The sequence below is a fragment of the Triturus cristatus genome, chromosome 12 (assembly GCF_964204655.1).
Source record: "Triturus cristatus chromosome 12, aTriCri1.1, whole genome shotgun sequence".
NCBI lineage: Eukaryota > Metazoa > Chordata > Amphibia > Caudata > Salamandridae > Triturus > Triturus cristatus.
Genome location: NC_140595.1, coordinates 27,625,034 through 27,645,833, shown reverse-complemented (window position 1 = coordinate 27,645,833; position 20,800 = coordinate 27,625,034). Strand labels below are relative to the sequence as shown.

The following is a 20,800-nucleotide window of genomic DNA, read 5'->3' as shown; positions in this document are numbered from 1 at the left end:
AAACTTTGACAACCAAAACCTTTGCATCGCTTCAGCCCCTACCCCCAGCAACACCACCCAACAAACCCTACACACTAGGACCCCGCTCATGACAGAAGACACCTTAAAGAGCATCCACTCCTGAGCACCCTCAGACCCCTGTACCCCCACATCTTCCACAGGGCCGCCACGGCCATCACACCTGAACTACGCCAGACGATCAACTGCTCCCTCGAGACCGCCACATTCCCCGACGACTGGATGCATACCGAAGTCAACCGCCTCCTAAAGAAACCCTCCGCAGACTCAACTGACCACAAGAACTTCAGGCCCACCCATTGCTTACATTCGCAGCCAAGGTCATTGAAAACGCCGTCAACACCCAGCTAGCAAACTTCATCGAAGCTAACAACGTCCTGGACACCTCCTGTGAGAAGTTGGCCTGGTATATGATGTTCACTAGTTAAAGTGACCACCTTGTACCATGCCAAGCAACCCTTATGGTGTGGTTGTAAGTCAACCTTTTCGGACTAGCTGCCCTAGTGGTAGCGTAGGCTAAGCAGTCTTTGAGGCTAAACTCGTGAAGTGTGTTAAGCCAGCTGTTTTACCAAATGTAACCCCCTTTTATACCAATGAAAGGACACCACACAGATATATATTCAAAATATATATGTATTTATTTCTCAAAGTATCCCCTAGTCTCTTTATGAGCACAGGAGCACAAATCGTCAAACAAGATTACAGTAGAATACACAGAAGTTGCACTTTATATGGATAGGCCCTGGTGGCCGCTCAAACCATATACTAAAATAGTGGTATAAGTACCACGAACAGAAAAGGGAAAAGGCCTAGGGCCTCTAGAATCGCTGGGCCTACAAGGAGCTAACTTCAGTTAGTGACCAGGAGGTCCACGGGTGGCGTGTGCAGAGCAAATAGTCACACGCGTGCTCCCATAGGTTTCAATGGGTGCGTAAAAAGTACAAAGTTACTGCAAAAAGGATCTTCCGGATGGACTATGACCTTAAGATTGGAAACACAGACACTAGAGATGTTACTCTACACTTGGGCACCGGAGTGCCAGCTTTACCTCACCCACAGGAAGCGGGTGCATAGGTGTCGAAGTGCGTCGGGTTTCTTCTATCGGGTCAATGGAGCCTGTGGACAAAGATGCTGCAGGCGGTCGGTCCGGAAGGGATGCAGTGGATCGGAGTTGTAGAAGACCTGTAAGCAGAGGGGACAGTGTTCACAGTCACTAGCCAGTGACCAGCGTGGCACCAGGTGGGTACCAGGCGATGTCGGGTGCAAACAGGAAGAAAGGTGTAGCTTGTCTCTGCAGCCACGTGGTCCCTGAAGGTCGACGACGTCCAGGAGTCCGTTCACGAGCTGTCCCACGCAGGCTCTCGCTGTCGGCGACTTGATCGAAGCAAACAAGCCTTGGCAAAAGCAATTGTTGTGGAGAACAAGATAAGCTGATGGTTCTGACCAGCAGGTCAGAGGGACTGCTCCTTTGGAGGGGAGCAAGGGCCAGTCTGGAGCAACCAGACCAGCGGTGTATTTCTTGAAGTTCGTCGCCAAGATGGCCACTAGCCAGCGGGCCAGCAACCGGTTAGGCGCGTCGAGTGGCAAAATGCAGAAGGGCCCCACGCAGATCGTGGAGATGCTGGAGGGCTCACCTTTGGTGCAGATGCTGCTCGAGGGTTGGGCTTCTCAGATCCCAAAGCACAACTTGGAGGGAGCCTCGGCTGTTGCACTTGCAGCTTGTCGTGGTCGTTCCAAGATGGCTGGCTCCACGTGTCTCGTTGCCTCCACGGGTCTCCTCTTTTCAGGGACTGTGGATCGGGCGGTGAGAGGTCTGGAGGTCCAGGTCTTGTCAGTCTCTGGTCTCGGGCTCCGGCGGGAGGCGGCGGCAAAGCAGACGTTGATTCGCTGGATGGTGCTTGCGTTAGCAAGGTGGTCACTCCCTGACCACAGGGGAGATTTCCTTCAGTCTTCTGTGCAGCAGAATGTCGAAGTTCCCGTCTTCTTCTTAGTTTCAAGTTGATTCCAGGATGTCTGAAGTCTTAGGACACAGCTCCTACCTTTAAGCGGATTCTAGGGGCCGGACTACCTGCTAGGTCCCTCCCTAAGGGTGGGACCAGGAAGGGGGGTGGTTACACCCCCAATCCTTTGTCCAGCTCGCCCCAGGCCCGGGACTGGTGTGCCCCAGGACCGGTTTGAACTGGCATATGCACCGAGGCTCCTTGTGAGCCACAGGCATGTCTGGTTTCTTTCAAGCCCTACCTGACCAATACACAAAATCCTGTCTGGGGTGGTGCATGCACCTCCCCTGGCAGGATACCCTTTGTCCACACCTCCCAAGCTGGAAGGACTCCCAGCAGCAGGAGGGCAGACTTGTGTATGTGGTGGCAGTATCCATTTTGTGGAGCTGAGGCTATGTCTGATTTTACCCGGGTTTCAGGTACTGTACATGTCGTGTCCCTCTAGAAGGGTGGAATGCTAACCCCGTCGCCAGAATTGGCGAGGGGTTAGTATTCCAATTCGTATGACACCTTACTCGACATGTTTTGATAAAGCCAAACCAAAGATAGCATTTAACCGCGAGGTTCATAATGCACTTAAGAGTATATGGTATGACGATATCTGGAAACAGTAGAAGGAAGTTGTTCCGACCACTGCAGACAGGCTCAGCTCATGCCAGAGCACCATCTCACATGGAACCAAGCACTCTGCCTTCAGGATTGTTAAGGCCTGCCATAGGAGTGACTTATAGGTTACCAGGTGTCCCATTTAAGGTTAGGTATAGGTATACTACACCTAAGTAAGAGGTGGTTACACCAACTTACCCCAGCTGAGTGATCAGCCAGTGGTGTCAAATTTGTTAGGCCAGGCCAGGGGTGGCATAATACATGCTTCAGCCCCTGGTAGGCCTTAGATACACCAATGCCCTGGGTACCTAGTGTACACTGGTACAGGGGCTCACAGGGTGATCTAACCAATTGGGTATGTACCTAGGGTACATGGAGTCCATTTTAAATAGAGAACAGCCAGGCTGAGATCCTGAATGGCAGGATCTCAGGCCAACTATGTCGAAAAACCAGCTAGACACTAGGCAAAAATTTGGGGGTAACCATAGTCAGATATCCACCTTCCTACACCTCCCAATCCGGATTCCGCAGCAACCACAGCACCGAGACCATCCTTTTCGCCACCACCGACTACATCCGCGCCCTCCTCGACCAGGGCCAAATGGTAGCTCTCAACCTCCTGGACCTATCAGCTGCCTTCAACATGGTCTCCCACCACACACTAGCCACCAGACTCCACAAAGCTAGCATCCACGCAAAGGCCCTCGACTGGACACGCTCATTTCTCACAGGCAGACTCCCGCCCTACCTCTCAGAACCAACAGAGACCAGATGTGGAGCACCCCATTGATCCCCCCTTCAGCCCCACCCTCTTCAACATCTACATGGTCCCCCTCGCAACCATCGTCAGAAACCACGGGCTCAACATCGTCTCCTATGCCGACGACACCCAGCTCCATCGTCTCCCTCACCAAGGAACCCAACATCACCAGGCACAACTTCCAAGAAGGGATGAAAGCCGTCGCAACCTGGATGAATTAGAGCTGCCTGAAACTCAACTCACAGAAAACAGAATTCCTCATGTTTGACTCCGCCCCCTCAGCATGGGACGAAACTTGGTGCCTCCCCCCCGCCCTCAGGAACCCCCCCACCCCGATAGACCATGCACAAAACCTCGGCATCATACTGGACACATCGCTCACTATGAACTGCCAGATCAACGTCGTACCCTCCGCATACGCCGACAAATGTTCAAATGGATCCCCTCCGAATTCAGAAAAACAGTCACGCACGTCCTCATCACTAGCACACTTGACTATGGCAATGCCCTCTATGCCACAATCAACAAAAAACTCCTCCGCAAGCTCCAGACCGTCCAGAACACCGCAGCCAGACTGATCCTAGACATCTCCGTCACAACCACATCACCCAAAACCTCTGCGATCTCCAGTGGCTCCAAATGGAAAGAAGAATAACCTTAAAGCTCCTCACGCACGCACACAAGGCCCAACACAACATCGGACCAACAACCGCCTCTCCTTCCACGCCCCCAAGAGAAACCTTCGATCAGTCAACCTCCCCCTGGCCACCATCCAACGCATCTACAAGACCAAAACGGGTGGAAAGTCTTTCTCCCATCTCGAAGCCAAGACCTGGAACAGCCTTAATCTCCTGCAAAGCCCTACACTGCTCCAGTTCAGGAAGGACCTCAAGACCAGGCCCCTTCCCTCAGACCCCCCAGCACCTTGAGACCCTCACAGGTGAGTAGCTGCGCTTTACAAACCACTGATTGATTGATTATATAGGTCACACCTGCCCCATGGAACCATACCTCCGTCATTCGACCTACCACCTCTTACATTAATTGGTTGCAGACATGTGACAGAGTGATCTCAAAGAGGGCCATGAACTATCCCCTCACTTGGCTGTAGCGAAGGGCAATAGATACAAAAAAGACTTAGGATTTGCAAGTTTATCAAACTGTTGACATGCTTGTAAACAAATTAATTATTCAGAGTTAGTGAAAAGTTTAGTTACCAGGCACACATACAAAGCCCTACACAACACAGGACCAGAATACCTGAACAGCCACATCCACTTTCACCAACCCACCAGGTACCTACACTTTGCTTCACTCTCACTCGCACACACTCCCCACATCCGCAAAAGAAAAACTGGAGGTCGCCGATTCTGCCATATCACACTTAAGACATGGCATGGCCTCCCTCAATACATCAGAGCCTCCTCCCAACTTCTTGAGCTTCAAGAAAGCGGAAGACCTGGCTCTTTATATAAACGCCTTGGGACCACACACGTTGCCCAAACACCTGGATACGCTTTTGGGTTATTAGTGCGCTATACAAATCATCGTAACATAACATTTAGTTATGTGACTAACGTAGCGTAGAAAGCCGCAAAAGCTGCTTCCTAGCACATGCACGATAGGCGTCTAATACAGACAAAGAAGGAGAGGGTGGATAGGGGAAAGGAGACTAATGAACAGTTCACACGAAACAAATAATGGTGCTGTTCATATTTACAAAATAACTAAGAAAAAGAAATGTTATAAAAAGAAAGAAAAGGCCAGCGTTGTTTTATTTGGTTATAGGTATTCTTACTTTTCTCTTCTAGAGGAATGTTTTTTGTTGCAGCAGTAGGAACCTCAGACTCTGCTTTTCTTTTGCGCTGTGGAGGGAGCATTGGTGCAGTGAAGCAGTCACTTTGAACAGTGGTAGCAGAGCAAGAGATTTTCTGAAGGGGCTTCGGGGACTCTTGTATCAATTCTTTCGACTTGGGATCTTCTTGCCTCGTTTGGTCAGATGAGCCAAACTGCTGCTGAAATTCAAACAACTTCATCTTAAGGAGTTCGTAAGCTGCAGTTCGGCCTTCTTTTAAGAATCTGTGAAACAAGAACATGGAAGTAACTTAATAACATAGATCACTTTATGTGGGACAAAATCGTTGCACTGATTAAAGTATGATTCACCAAGTCTGCCCACGCTCAAAAATTAAAATTTATAAGAAACTGACAGCTTTGCTGGAATTCAATTAACTAAAGAGGCCAATTGAATGAAGAGGCTACAGAGACGCACTTACACTTCTTGTAGACAATTACGCAGGACAATTATCAATAGGGCACCGCATACAAATTTCGCACTGTATGTGTATTATGCATCCCAGGCAGGCAAAAATGGTGGATGGTCAATTGGTAGCAAAAATAAGGGAAAAAAAATTTGATAAGTATAAGACTTTAAATAGAACAGACTGGGTATTAAATGTGATGCTTGTCTGCAAAGTCAAAGACGACAGCTCAATGTCAGTGATTCTATAATTTTTATTTATGAATCAAATTTCTGTCCTGATAGATTTCTGAACGAGTAGGGCTTCTTCTTTCCGTCAGGTGTCGGCAGGAGTCTACTACAGAGGAGGTGATACTGCTACCGTTGGGACACAGGCAGTGCTGTCAATAGAGATCAGGAAGGGAGCCACCAGAATGCAGCCACTGTCAACCTATGTCTTTGTGGAGTGCAAACAGGAGGCACAAGGACAGGTTGGGGTCGATTTCAAGGAAACACCCTGCTGCATCTTCCTGGGTGCGGAGGTAAACCCTTCCTAGCAGCATGTGTATCAACGGTACCTGTGATTGGAACAGGGCAACCAACAGGTGTACCCATGTGAACTGAATGAGCCTGAAGAGGAGGAGACTCAAAGGTGATAAATGTAGGGTGCAGTTAGCGAGGTACACTTAGAGGAGACCTCATCTGATGCAGGCCACCTCTAGAGCAGGTTGACTGCAGCCGAAGAGTAGGAAGGCCAACAACGAAGAATGATGGGTTGTTCCTTGGCCGCCATGACCAACAATGATAGAAGCACAGAAGCAGGGACCTGAACACATCGGTTTGGTGGAAGGTTGTGAGAACAAACAAACCAAACCAGCACTCTTTTCTCCTTAAATTCTCATGGAAACCGGACTCTTATGAGAACTTTTTGAAAATATTTAATTGCGATGGCTAAATGATTCCTTAAGAAAGCTCGTTGGAGCAAAATTATAATTAAAAGTTAGTATTTCCACATTGCATTTCTTTATGGTAATTCTGGGATATATTTTTGGAATTGACTTATCTTCTAAAGTTTTCCTACCCACTGATATCAAAAGATCCACTGGAAAGATTTAGGGTTAACTGTTTTACTGCATTTTTCTTTAAAAGGCAAAAGAGAACGATACAGAACTTACCTTAGCACACCAGCCCTACCACTGCTCCAGCAACTGCGCCTCTCACTCCCCCATCTCAGCCAAACAAACAGTCCCACACTGTGCCCACCCGTTCCCACCGCCCTTCATTCAGTCCAAGGCGTACTCGTTTACTTCAAGGTATTCCATTCAGCCAATCTAGACCAAAGATCGCCTTCCTGATCCACCGGTGACACCCCAAGCCGATCCATTGTGTGAATTTTATTTAATGATTTTTAGAGGAATGATGTTCACTGCTTTATGGTTGCAGGGTCATGTTGGCTTCCGAAATTCTGTCCTCAAGTATCATCTGGTGGTCCCACCCTGTGATGATTTATGCAGTCTGGACAGGTAGTAATACCAGTGAAGTTGGAGATTACGGGCTGATTCTGTGCCTCCTATATTCAGAACCAGATCTGAAGTCCTGATAGATTGACCCCTGTTCAGACAGTCATTTCTGTTTAGCGTTGGTGGTACATATCCACAGTCAGTCACTTATCATGGTTTGCATTTTGCATCCAGTTCTCAAACTCAGTGAGTGGTCTTGTGGGCACAAGTTCAAATGATTCCACCTCTAGTACCTGCAGGGCATACCAACGTTTGGGATCTGCATAAAGTCATCACCTCACCAGTGAAACCTCTGCATATAAAATGCCAACCTCTTTTTTGGTAGTATCCGAGACCAAGGATTAGTAAGGGAACCAACTGGAACAGTCCTACCAAAGCAAATAGATCTCTAGAAGCAAGCACATTTTGACTCAGATTTCCGTCGGCAACCTTAAGGATTGCTCCTTTATTAGCAGCAGCATTAAGCCCCTTTGTGACTGGGGTAAATGTACATCATCACGGGGGACTGAGCATGTGTAGTCTTTCTTGGATGTATTGCTTCACCATCCTACATTTTGCAGAAGTGTTACTTGGCACCCAAGTCTTGGTGGAATAGCCTTGCCATCCCCTCATCACTATTCCAATTCACGTCCCGGGTCATATATGGACAGTGTAACTGTAAAACACTCAAGCAGACCAGATTTCATCTACATATTTCCCACTCTTCAATGCCTCTGCTCAGTCACCTACTACTCACAGCTGGTGTGTGACCATTTAACCGTAAAGATGTCCTCATTTTCCATCCAGGCCAGTGTGCATACTGACTGTCTCTCAGGCAGTAGTATTCAGCCACTATAGATAGTCTGTCTGTTCTTCGCTGCAATGGTCTTTCACAAGGGCCTGTCCCAGCTTTACCACATGCAAGGGTCTCAAAGGACATTTCTTCCCCGGTCATAAGAAGCAGTCAGAAGGGTAACCCTGTGGTAGAAGGCAGCATACCAGTGACGTATATGACTACAGTGCAAACAACATTGCTTCCCGGGCACGGACCTTGACGAGTCAGATGTCCAGCTCAGGCCACTGTATTTTGTTTTGCCAGCCCTTTACAAGTGAAAGGTTTTATGTCCCTAGCATTCTCCCAAAAACATGATGCCTACCAAACTTAAGACATAAATCACTAGGCATCACTCTATATAACTGCACAATATAAAAGGGCTCAGAAGTAGCCCAAATACTTGGTAGATCTGCATGTACTTCTACATTTCTGGGTTTTAGACAATTTGCCACCAAGACATTTTTTAGGTCTCGCCTGACCCAGCGCATGCGCTGGTCTGGCGAGACTTATTGAGAGGGCTCCAAAAAGTACTACCAGGCCAGCCTAGAGCTACAGTGCATGTGCGCGGGCGAGCGTGCCGCGCTTTACCGCGATTACTTTCACTTTCGCGGCTGCACGGCCGCTTTGATGTTTGATCGCGATCACTTTCCCGGCCGCTTGGCATAGCCAATAGGTCTCACTTTTGGGACCTTATAAGTATTTAGTTGTGCAACTGTTGGCTAAATACTTATAAGGTCCCAAAGGCGAGACCTATTGGCTATGCCAATGCTTGTTTCATCCAGCAGCCTGTCCAAGATTAAAATGTTTATGTCCATGTAAACTATTACAACCACAGCTAAGAGGAGACCATCCTCTTAATTATCAGTCAACAATGACAAGACCATGCTCAAAAGTAATACTGGTATTTTGCGAGTTACTTGCTATGTATCTGGATGTTAGTGCCAGTGACAACACAAAAGGATTTTATAGCCATGAAGTCTCTTCTGTTGGACTCTAACGGAATGGTTGTGAATGCATTATTTATGAACTGGACACTGGCTGCAGGAACGACTAGGGGTTGAACAGTGGATGTGCAAAAAGGTTCAACTTACATAGGCCGCTTCTTCCGTCAAGGTGTATGTCAAATCACAGTTAAAAAATGGTTTCTTCCATGTGTCAGCGATCAGGACCTTGAAAGCCTCAATTAAGGTATTAGAGGGTTTCTTACACCAAGGACCCTTATGTAAAAATGTTATAACTTTGTCAAGGATGTTCATAGATGATCCCATCTGCAATGTGGAAGATGCACTCCTCAGGACAAAAATCTATGAATTGTTGTCATATGAAGATGTAAGCACCATCTAATTTCTCATACTAGCTGGATGAGTCCTGAAGTACTTGCTGGATGAAATCCCTGCTAAAATACATTCGCCTCATCACTTTCTTCCCCTCCCCTCACTCTGTTTTTCAGTGTAGAGATATTTTGATTTTTTTTTTAAGGACACACCATTATCAAAATTATCCTTGGAGGCAGAGAAGTTCTCTCAGTATAAGGCACAAACTTAGGACTTGACTTGGGCTTGTACATTTAAGACGGCGGTCAAAGGTGTCACAAACAGGATATGTTAAGTCCACAAAGAGCACCACAAGCTGCTGCCTCATGGCTGTAGCTCTGATGCCCCGCAACAGTTTTCACTATTAAGCCTGAGGCTCAGACTAGAGCCAGTCAGTGGAAAGCCTCTGCAATTTAGCAGCACTCGGATGACCCAGAGCTTCAGCCTTAAACCCACAGAAGACATTCATTTGAGCCACTGTGGTAAAGGATATTTCTCAGAAAGACCCAAAGGGTCCCACTGTGGGTGAAGAATGCAGACTGGACCTGATACTCCCAAGTACATGCACTAAGTGCTGCATTCTAAAGTTATTCACCAAATTGCTCCAAGACAGGCTCTGTCTTCCCCATAGTGTGTATGAAAGGAGAACCCGTTGTTCTAATACAGTCAAAGGAATAGCTATGCACACAAGGACGCAATTCAATACATGTCCAAGACTTCTTGTTATGATTACTTGGCACTGCCTTCTCCTTCCCCACTCCCTCCCCAACCATCTTTTCTAAGGAGGGATTGCAATGTTCTGCCCACTGGGGACGAACTAAGAGCTATGAAATTTCTCTCTCAATTGCATCTTATCTTCAATGTCTTGCTGAGGAGGCTTTCACACATTTCCAGCTGGCATGACCGATACTCAAGCATCACATAAAGCAGTCATTAGCGTTAGTTTTAAAAATCACCTTTTGAGTCTTGCTGAAACTGTTCAGCGTGGAGTATGCTTATCGATTAATAGTAGCTGTAAAATTGAAAGACAAAATGCAATAAAATGTGGGCTTGCGTGCTTTTTGGGATCGTTAGGAAAGCCTTTGAGTATACACTAGAGTCGATATACCTGGGTTTGAATAAGGAACTCAAGTGCTATGGGAAGGACACTGCCATTTATGCGCTTAGTATTGTAATGTCCACCAGTGGGAGGACAGGCATGCACGTGGCTCCACCAAGGGCAGAAAAAGCATAGTAGGAAAGATTTCTAGGGACACATTCTTGCCATGGGATATTCCAAAGATGAAGAGTTAGAAGAGAAAAATCAGAGTCTGCGATGCCCTAAAAAAAGGGAGTGCACAGTCATCGGTACCTCTCAAGTGCAGTTCATCAGTCTCGCAGTGTCCACCAGCAGCAAAACATAGCCATTATCACCGGCCAACACAAAAACGTTAAACGGGAATCTCAACTGGTTTTTCCTTAAGATTATATTCCATTATATTTTAGTACACTTGTACCATTTCAGACAGAAAACAACTACATGCAAATCTTTCTTTTATTTCTTTAAAAACAAAACACATGGCTTGAATTTTTTATTTTTTTTAAACAGCACACAAAAGTTACTGCAAATCAGTCTTGAAACAAAAAAGGACATTCTACTAGAAATGAAAGGCAACAACTTCTCTGGAAGTAAACACAAGCAACCCTAAATGCTGGTCAGCATTATTGGGCCTCTTCAGTGAGGTAGCACAGAGAGCTTGAAACACACCTAAACCCTGCTGCTTCAGGAGGCTCACTGAGCACAAAAGAGATGGACGGAAATGTATCAATCAATCTGAACAATCGGCAAATACTCAGGGTGCATTCCTTCCAACTGCTTTTTAGGTTGCAAGTGTCTTAACAATGAGGGACAAGCCAAATGCAAATCCGTGGCGGGCATGCCACTAAAGTGGCAGTAAGCCACAAGGGCAAGGCTATGCCCTCTCATCATAAACCCAAAGCATCGAAGAATAAAACTATTATATTGGCATATTAAACCACACCAATTTTCCAAAAACCTAGTTAAGAATATGTGTAATATACTGAATGCCATAAATAATAATTAAATTAGCACATATTTGGAAGCCATGTGATAGCATTCCAGATGGATGCAGTCACAAGAAGTATATCATACACAGTTTGTAGAAGGTAAGAATAACACTGCATTGCCTACTTACGAAAAATTTGGATTATTCCACAGCTTTTCCGCATTGAACGTATCCATTCCAAGTCCCAGCTCCACCACAAATCGGGCCAGCTTCTCTATGGAAGCCTTGGTTCGTGCATCAACTATGGTTAACAAAAAGGCACATGGTCACTTCTGGAATTTATCTCTACTTCTTATGTTGACGCTGGAGAGCAATCAGACTCATTTTCCCAATGAATCCACTTTTTTAATTATCAAATAAGATTGAAAACATACCTCATTTTTTAATTGTTCTTTTACAAAGAAATGCATGAGGCTCATAAACACGACATACAAGGAACCGGTGTGTTTGGGGCCAAGCTAAAACAGTTGAGCGAGAGGATGCAGATTGAAGTCAGGGCAAGCATTATGAATTAGGAAAATACAGATAAACGGCAAGTCAATTGTTTCAAGAAAGTGGCATAAAATGCCTGCCATGGAATATGAATGAGTTTTGTCACTTTATAAAAAGCAGGGTCTTATTTCAATTCTAGAAGAACCAGACGTGATATTACTGCAATAAACCTACCTGTACTCTCCTGATTTATGGCTGTTAACAGGCTGAGCATGCAGCAGAGCGTCAAAAGGAATGGCAATTCTTTCCAAAGAATCACAACCCTTCAAGCTTAGAATCCAGATGGTACAAAGGAGAGATACTGATTGGTGGTGAGGGGAAATTAAGGTCCGGGGACACAGGAGTATTAAACATGTTAGACCCCTCCACACCTTACGGAGTTTTTTTTTTTTTTTTACATTTAGAGAGTTATGCTTAATTAACATTCTGGTCTCTAAAGGACAATTTCAGCTATCATTTAAATTCAGTGAAAGAAAGATAAAAATTAGAAACATGTCAGAGGAGGGTGGAGAATATTCTTAATTCCTGTGTGAGGGTGATGGATGTTTCAGACACTTGTAGGGACTGGAACTCAAAACTGAGGGGGCTACTAGTCAAATTTGCAGTGCATTCACCAGAAAAATAGTGAAGACTCTGCCTGGGAGCATCTCTGATCATTCACCATCACAACTGTTGATTAGATAGGCAGACACAAACCTCAGCAAAATGTCAACCTCTTTCAATAGTTAGACCAGAGTTGGAAATATTTGGAGATTATGAGGAAAAAAGGAAATCTTGAGCTTATTTGTACACGAGTTGACAGTAGAAAAGTCGTATGGTAAACGAACATTTCTTGGCTTAGAGGAAAAAGACATGGTGTTCGGCATCAAGATAGCAAAAGTAGCGCATAGATTATCAGAGTAGCAATGTGACATTAAAACTGAAAGCAATAAAGCAGAGTTCAGATGACTGCTCTTTTAGAAAAGTAATGGTAAGGTTATATATAAACACAGAATTGCTTCTTTAGCGGGAGGAACAGAAAAAGGAGCACTGTGGTTGTTATTCTGTCAAAATGAATTCTTCTAAAAATAGCTCCGAATAAGTATTTTGGGTAATAAATGCCGCAAGACCACAGCTTCAATAAACTACAGAGGTTATTGCATAGCTTCAATTTTGCAAGCAACGGTACGAGTTCTTTGTGTCTTAAGTACAATAGATCAGAGAGCCAATTAGCAATACAATGACTCAGGTGCTTCCCTACATCATACACCAGTGCAGTAGGTACAACTCCTCTTTGTAACATTTTTTTTATTTCTCTGTCACAATAAGAATTGTACCTAAGAATTTAACAGGGCTACCATTAATAATTAATTATCTAATTACTAAAAACAGGTTGGACTAAGGCAGACATGGCTAATTATTGGCTCATTTTAGGTCTTGCCAGAGACGGTGCAAGCTCTGACACCTGCAAAACATTCTGTTTACTTACAGAGGGCTCAGGGCCCGCCCATTGCTTACCACTGATTGGCTTCACTTTCATTCTCCTTCTCCTTCCTAGGTTCTCCTTGGTCTGTGCGTTTGTCCCTCACCTGGAGCATGGCCCTGGTCCTGCTACCTTACTCCGTGTGTGTCCTTCCACTGCTCGTCGAACTTCGGAGTTACTCCTTTGATCTTTTAGTTACAGCAGTGTATGTGTTTGCAGGCCATCTTTGTTGCTGCTTGTCCTGTCGTTGCTTTGCCAGTTCCTCCCAGCTCCTGCTACGTTGCTGGTTGCCTGTCATTACCACACCTCATCCTTCCCGTGTTGCTCTTTTGCTTTACCCCCACCACCTATGTTGTTGCTTTGCCACATCCCCTCCAGCGCTGTAGCTTTGCCTGGCCTCACCTGCATTGCTGCCCTGCCCCGTCCCCACTGCCCCTACCTCATTGTTGCGTTGTACAATTTCCCCCCAACCTCCCCTCACACGTTCTTGCTTTGCACTGTGGCATCCAACAACACTCTGCCTCCTGATGACCTCTGGGGCAGGGCTGTGCCTGCTGCTGATGTCTAGCGTGCCACTAGAGCACGGACGCCAGGTGCCTCTCCGCTGCCACAAATCTGGCAAGGCAGACTGCTACTCTGGGACACAGTAAGAGCTGCCAACTCCAGCGTTGACACAGGAGACATCAGCTCTAAATCTGCTGTTGATATTTATATGGTGCCCATCACAAACTTAATTTTGATTCAACCCTTTTATCAGGTGTGTTACTGTCCTGCTATCATTGAGTTCAAGAGTTGCATAGTTGGCCATGTCAAGAATGAAACCCGACTTACAGAATTCTTCACCCTGCTCTGGATCTATCTGGCAAGTAGCTGCTTTTCTGAGATGGTTTTGTAGAGCAGTGGCATTATCTAAGTGTTGCCAGTGTCACCACTTTTCTCCGTCTTAGCAGTAAAGCCTTTGGCAGTGTGAATAAGGAGGAACTCAATCTTGATATTATATAAATGGAAAGAGGTAGGCGATAAAAAACAACTCTCTCTTTACGTAGATGACATGTTGATTTATTTCGGCAATCCACATGAGTCAGACTGGAGTGCCATACACATAATAAAAGGAAAAGGAAAACATAGAGGCCAGGTGTCAAATTTGAAGAAATCAGTACTTTGGTTAAAAGTCACCAATGAGCACTAAAGATGGTCTTACGTCCATAGAGCTTCTAACCAGTGATTACTATGGGAAATCATAAATCAGTGCAGTTGCTATCAAGTGATGTGGCGAAAAGATTTTTCCTGAAGTGTTCAATTACAAACTAGAGGGCACAAAAAGCATAGGGTTGATGGGGCCAGAGAAGACACGGAGGAAGGGAGTCCACAGGACACAGGTGACAGCGAAGAAAGATGGTCTAGCAGTACTTGGGATAGCAGGTGGAAGGGGCCGTAGGAGAGACCGCTATAACCTTTGGCTCAGACTCTTTTTATTGGACCAGTGGCAGCAAAGTGCCAATAAAAAGAAGATATGTTCCATTTTGTTTTAAGATTTTACTTTATGTGAGGTCTTTTGCAAAAACCACAATACACAAAATTACATCATGATGGAGAGTGTACCTTTAGCACTCGTTTGACTTTTAGGTAGTGAGGCAGGGAGGTCCATAGCTTAATCAGGGATGTGGAGTGGGCAAGAAACTTCCCCAGCAGCCAAATGAGGGGGGCTACAAAAGGGAATCTCTCTGGAAAAAGCACTACAGAGTCCCTGCCCATGGTGCAGGGATTTGAAATTCTTCTCACTACAGAGGAACTGCGGGGGATGTGAAAGTCACGTCACAGGCACTAATGGGGTTAAAATGTTTGATAACGACAGCATGCATTATAAGCTGTGATACTTAACAAAGACTGTGCTTGTCCACTGAATAACATTACGTGAGTGTCTCAACCTGCCTAAGAGTGCACAGCTTCAACTTCAAGCTTCAGTATGAGCATGAGTTAGTAGAGTGCCAAACAGTCACGTCTGCTGCTCTCGGCGCTTCAACCGGACGGGGATCTCCAACTCCATGCGTAATGTTCGCAGTTGCTGAGGCTGGGACTGCTTCTGAAGAATGACCTTCTACAGTTTTGTGCTGGTGGAATTACATTTTTTTACCATTTTTATTGGCGTTTACATCTTGCAAGTAACAAAGTACAACAATGTGCAGCTCGCTCGTTCAACACATGCGAGACACTCATATCTTGCACCTTAGATACAGATCAAGATCAACACCATGTATACTGGAAGAATACTTCGATCAGGGAAACAAAAAAGGCAGAACTGCAAACAGTAACATAACTAAAAGAACTATCAGGGTGGTACCTTAAACACAAATTCACTACATAATTCTAATTGCATATATGTTCGATGCTGTAGGCCTACACCTGGAGTTGATAAACTCTCTTGAAACATTCAGTTTGGTTTGCTGGTAAGGTTGGAGATGCTGTTATATCACCCGAGCTGTGGAACACACCTAATTTGAGCACATGGATGTATCTTCAGAGCTTCATAATGGATTTATTTTAAAAACAGGTTTTGAGCGAATTACACCGAAGAACTTGCGTAATCGCCATCTCAATTAGAAAAAGAGTAAATACCCCTTACAACGTAGGGCCAGAGGGAAAGACTGCTAGCTGTCAGGTATACTGTTTAACAGGTCACTGATCGGGCGGCCTCCTGGCTTACAGATATACACCAGGTACTACATGGCTAATATGCACAATAATGAAACGATGCCGCAAGGCAGCTAGGATTTTTAGGCAACCAGTTTAGGAATGTGCTATGAACAATGTTTGGAGAGTATCTTGTATTCACATACTATTTTAAATGCTGAGGTCATTGTGTTAATAATGTTTCTTGTATGATTTGCAGAAAAAGAGCAGAGTAAATGCTAATCTTAAAAAAGAAAAATCCCAAGTTTGTTTGAGCACTGGTTAGTAGATACAGGGTGGGCTCCCCTTATTTTTCTCTTTCAAGCATTTTCTTTCAGGTTTGTAAGGAACCAAGCACAATTAACTCCAGCAAGTGTAACTCTGAGAAAGAGGTGAGATACACCTGCCCATTATTAACCTTTCCCTTGCAACTGCCATATTTCATAAACTTGGCTAAAAAAATCTTTTGGCGTGAACCCCAAATCATCGGGGTTTTCACAACACACCTTACTGCATTTCCAAACATTCACTTGTTTTTAAGGTGGGGCCAAAATAGTGCTATTGTATGTACACTTTTGTTTTTTTTATTATTATCCTTGAAGGGATATGCCCCTTCTGCTCCACCATATCCATCCATCCAGTAGGTAGATTAAACCTTCAGCTCCTTATGTTCCCGACTTTGGTCTGAGAATAGTTTGCCCAGGAGTACAGATTTGAGAACCAAGCTATCGACGTCTTACACAATCAAGCTATCGGCGTCTTACACAATCAAGCTATCGGCGTCTTACACAATCAAGCTATCGGCGTCTTACACAATCATATTCAAATGTAAGGTGTGACAGAGGCTTTTCCGATTCTAAATGGGACTGGATGCATCAAACAAGACAAACCTGGAACCCGGGGATAGATGGAACTTGCTTAAACATTCTCCAGTTCATTTGATTTGCAGGCAGCCTCTTGGACTGTGCCCCGTATATTCTGCTGCACTACATGTTCAGTCGGTACCCTGTATTTTTTCAAACAATTCCAAAAACAATAGTGCATAGGCCAGGTCTGAAAATTGCAATTGTTAATACATTTAATTTCCTTCTGTGTAAGACTTTCCTAAGATACAACTGAAAGGGGGCTGGGATGGAAGAGATAGTACAAGTGGCTTACCAGGGGCCTGTATATCCCATTTCGTTCTTCTCAAGCCTTGGATTCTCTGGGAGGGGATGTCTTCCTTTGACAGTACAGCCTTGTCTTGCACGGAGAGAGGTGTGGCTGCCACTTGCATACTCGATTTCTCCTCAGCCTTGAGAATTTCAGCTGACCCACGTTTCTTCTCAGAAGAATGACTGACCCGGTCTTCAATGCTGCTCACCTGATGGTGTCTGGACTCTGGGCGACTACTGAAAGCTTCATTTTTATTGTTTGCTGGGATGACAGCTTGCCAACTGTCTGAATGCACTGGAGAAGGATTCTCTTTTTTGCAATCTCTAACTCTCATCAATGAGTGACTGTCAGAACTATGTCCTTTACTCTTGGTAGGGCAGACAGATCGTCCATGGTCAGCATTCCTGTAAGAAGAGTGGAAGCTGGATGACACAGAGACGCTTTTGTAGGTGGGTTGCCCTGGCGAGATAGCATCTTTACTGGAGCCCAAGCTAGATGGTGAAGTTTTAATGTTGACGGCTTCTTTGCATCTCTCAGCTGCGCTTACTAAAGTATAATCTCCTTCTTTAAAACCCGAGCCCTTAAGCACTAAAGCGTTTTCACAAACATGCTCTTTATTATCTGGAACGCCAGGTTTGCAACTCTGGGGGTGTGGCTCTGATGGACCTGTTGGTAAAATACAAGCACAGAACATTCTTAGTAGGAAGAAAGCTATACAAAAAAGCACTACAGCCCTACCACAGAGTGAGAGACTCCATGGATTCTCGCAAAACCGCATGCCGTACATTAAAAACTCATTTTAGGGCAAGGACATGCCACAGAGGTTGACGAGGTAAGACAGCTTGGACATATGCAATAGCTTTCTTGAGCAGTAAGCAGAACTGGATATGGGGAATCAACTAACTGGCATGAAGCTCTAACTCCGGAAACAGTCACCATTTTATTACGACTCCTCCGCATGAGAAATAAATGCGAAATTGCAAGAATCAGCATAAATATATTTACTAGTTAAACTAAAGCTAAGCCTTTCACATGTTCCCAAATAAAAGTGCATTTTCGGATGAAAGAGTTATTGAAGTTCTGCTCAGCGGGAAGTTGCGATTCTTCTAAACACCACCTTGGCCCTGCCTGTCTTTCTTAGTATTATTACTCCCCAACAGGTCCGCTCTCCTGAATTCAGCAGCTGCCAACATCTGAAAATTGTGCAACCTCTGGTTTGTGAGTGCAAAACCACTGACCTGGTTTGCCCGGATGAGGCGGGGCAGTGTTCTCTAGGTCGGTAGAGCGGATTGGCGGCCCCCTGTACTTCCCAACAAGGTCGAGCATCAAATCCTTGAAAACATCGTAAGGAATAAAGTCCATTTTTCACCTAAAGCAAGAAGCATATAAAGTTGTTTTTTAAAGTTATGTTACTAACATTTATGAAACATAACTCTTGTTTACTTATCTATTATCGTATCATTTTTTTTAAACCTACAAAGGAGAAAGCAGCAGCCACACGCCCTCCTCTACAGCCGAACTGGTGGTCAATGATCAGCACAACACTGCGATCTAGGCAGAAACCAGCTTCAGAAAAACTGGTCATTTCCATATGGGGAAATAATTCGAGGTCAAAAGCTGCAGAAAATGTATGGGTTTCAATGTCTGTATCAAACAGAAAACAAGAACAGCTAGATCATTTTGTTGATACGAAGAGAGACGCCTTTGCAGGAAAATGGGTAAAAGGCATTACCTTGTTAACGCAACCTCTCTTGAAACTTTAGATTTGTATGCGTAGAGGCTCCTTGTGGATAGCTGGACAAAGGACTGCTCTCAGCACAGCTTATTCAGCCAAGGAAAGAGGCAGAAAGTCCACTGAGAGGGCACATTTGATAGTGCTTTTTGTTCAATTTATAAAGTAATGGAACAATGTGGCATCAAAGCTGTATTGGTGGAGAAGCAGGGATATTCTTAACTACAGTGGATGTGTAACAAAATCTAACTCAGAAAGACGGCAGGTTCAGCTTTTAAATTATGCATGCACAGAAGCGCATTCTGCATAAAGACATGCATACAGAGTGCACACAGATCTAGAGTTGAGTTTGAGTTTTAAAATACTTGTAAAGTGCTCGTACACCTGCGGTTTCTTGGCGCTACTGCTAACCAGATCCAGGGCTAAAAAACGGGGAAGACTGCTGGGGATTTAATCAAAGGATTTTGTGAACAAATGGGCTTTGAGAAGTTTGCGAAATAGCGGGTACAGGGTGATGGATCGCAGATCCAGGGGAAGGGAGTTCCAGAGGATCGGGGCAAGGGTAGCAAATTTCGAACCTCCCCACTTCTTTGTCCGGTAGCGTGGGATAGTGAGGAGGGACTGGGAGGACGAGCGGAGTTCCCTAGTGGGTACATAGGGGGTGATCTCTGAGGAGATAAATGCTGGAGCCAGGTCCAGTCGGGCCAAGAAGGTGATGGAGGCGAGCTTGAATTGGATTCGGGCTCGCACAGGGAGCCAGTGCAGGGATTTCAAGAGGGGGGAGGAACGGTGAAATTTGGGAAGATTGAAGACCAGGCGGGCCGCCTGGTTTTGTATCTGCTGCAAACGCCGTAAACTATATGCAGGGATACCTGCATATAGGGCGTTGCCGTAGTCCAGGCGGGACACCACCATGGCTAAGGTGATGAGTTTGAGAGCTGAGAAGGTGAAGAAACGGGACACCCTGCGTATAGTGCGCAGTGAAAGGAAAGAGGAAGATACCACAGAGCTAACCTGGGAGTGAAGGGTGAGTTGAGAGTTGAGTTTTATGCCGAGGGTTTTAACAGAGGTAGAGGGTTCCGGAGAGGGGCCAAGAGAAGGGGGCCAGAAGAGAGGGGACCAGGGGCTGGATGAACCACCCGTCAACACCAGTTCGGTCTTGTCGGGGTTGAGTTTAAGGTGATTGTGGTTCATCCAGTCCCGGATGTGGAGCATGACAGATTGAAACAGATCTATTCATAAAGACCAACAAACGTACAGACAATCATACAAGAATCAACACATTGAGACATACAACACATTGAGATGGGCACATAACACCCATGCACTAAGAATGACATACATGAATCAACACTTTCAAAATTACAACTGATTCAGACAGGCAACAAGAACAAATGCACAATCATAAACTTGAAAGAAGCATTGCATTCAGACAAACAATACATTCATACATGCATGAATCAACACGTCCAGACAATGCATTCAGCACTCCTGCTAGCAAGCAAAAATACATAGAAGAATCAACAAATTCAAGTACAGAGCAATCACAAAGGCATACAAGCACAGATGCATGAAGGCAGACAGACAACAATAAAGGCATTCAGACAGGCATACAACCACCCATGCAGGTGAACAGACATTTAAAAATCGTCGCATTCACATGTACAATGCACTTAGACAGGCAAACAAGCACCCATGTACACAAACAGATAGACATACTAGAATCCCTGCATTCAGACGAACAACGCAGTCAGACAGGCATAGAAGAACCCAAGCACACGGAAGACATACAACAATCAGTGCGTTCAGGCAAACGTTCAGACGGGAAGGGGGTGGGGGGGGGGGGCCGGGCCAGAGAACCCGCTGCAAGATGGTCGCACTTTAGTATAGCTCTGCAGGCCGAGAACATTTATCCGCTCATAATCCTGAATTTTGGAGACAATCTATCCTCGA

The 20,800-nt window shown here is 45.2% G+C and overlaps 1 protein-coding gene across 3 annotated transcripts in view; it reads right to left on the bottom strand.

Annotated features, from left to right (window-relative positions):
- The window catches only part of LOC146772279 (uncharacterized), a 78,314-nt gene that overhangs the window by 33,117 nt on the left and 24,397 nt on the right, over positions 1-20,800 (bottom strand). For 2 of the 3 annotated variants that reach the window (XM_085639651.1, XM_085639652.1), the window contains 4 exons: positions 18,354-18,484; positions 17,119-17,781; positions 11,466-11,577; positions 5,183-5,463 (listed from right to left, as the gene is read on the bottom strand). In XM_085639651.1, the coding sequence (XP_085495777.1) occupies positions 5,183-5,463; positions 11,466-11,577; positions 17,119-17,781; positions 18,354-18,477 (1,180 nt within the window). In that variant the 5' untranslated portion in view covers positions 18,478-18,484. The remainder of the gene's footprint in view (positions 1-5,182; positions 5,464-11,465; positions 11,578-17,118; positions 17,782-18,353; positions 18,485-20,800) is intronic. The other variant, XM_085639653.1, reaches the window with a different exon arrangement.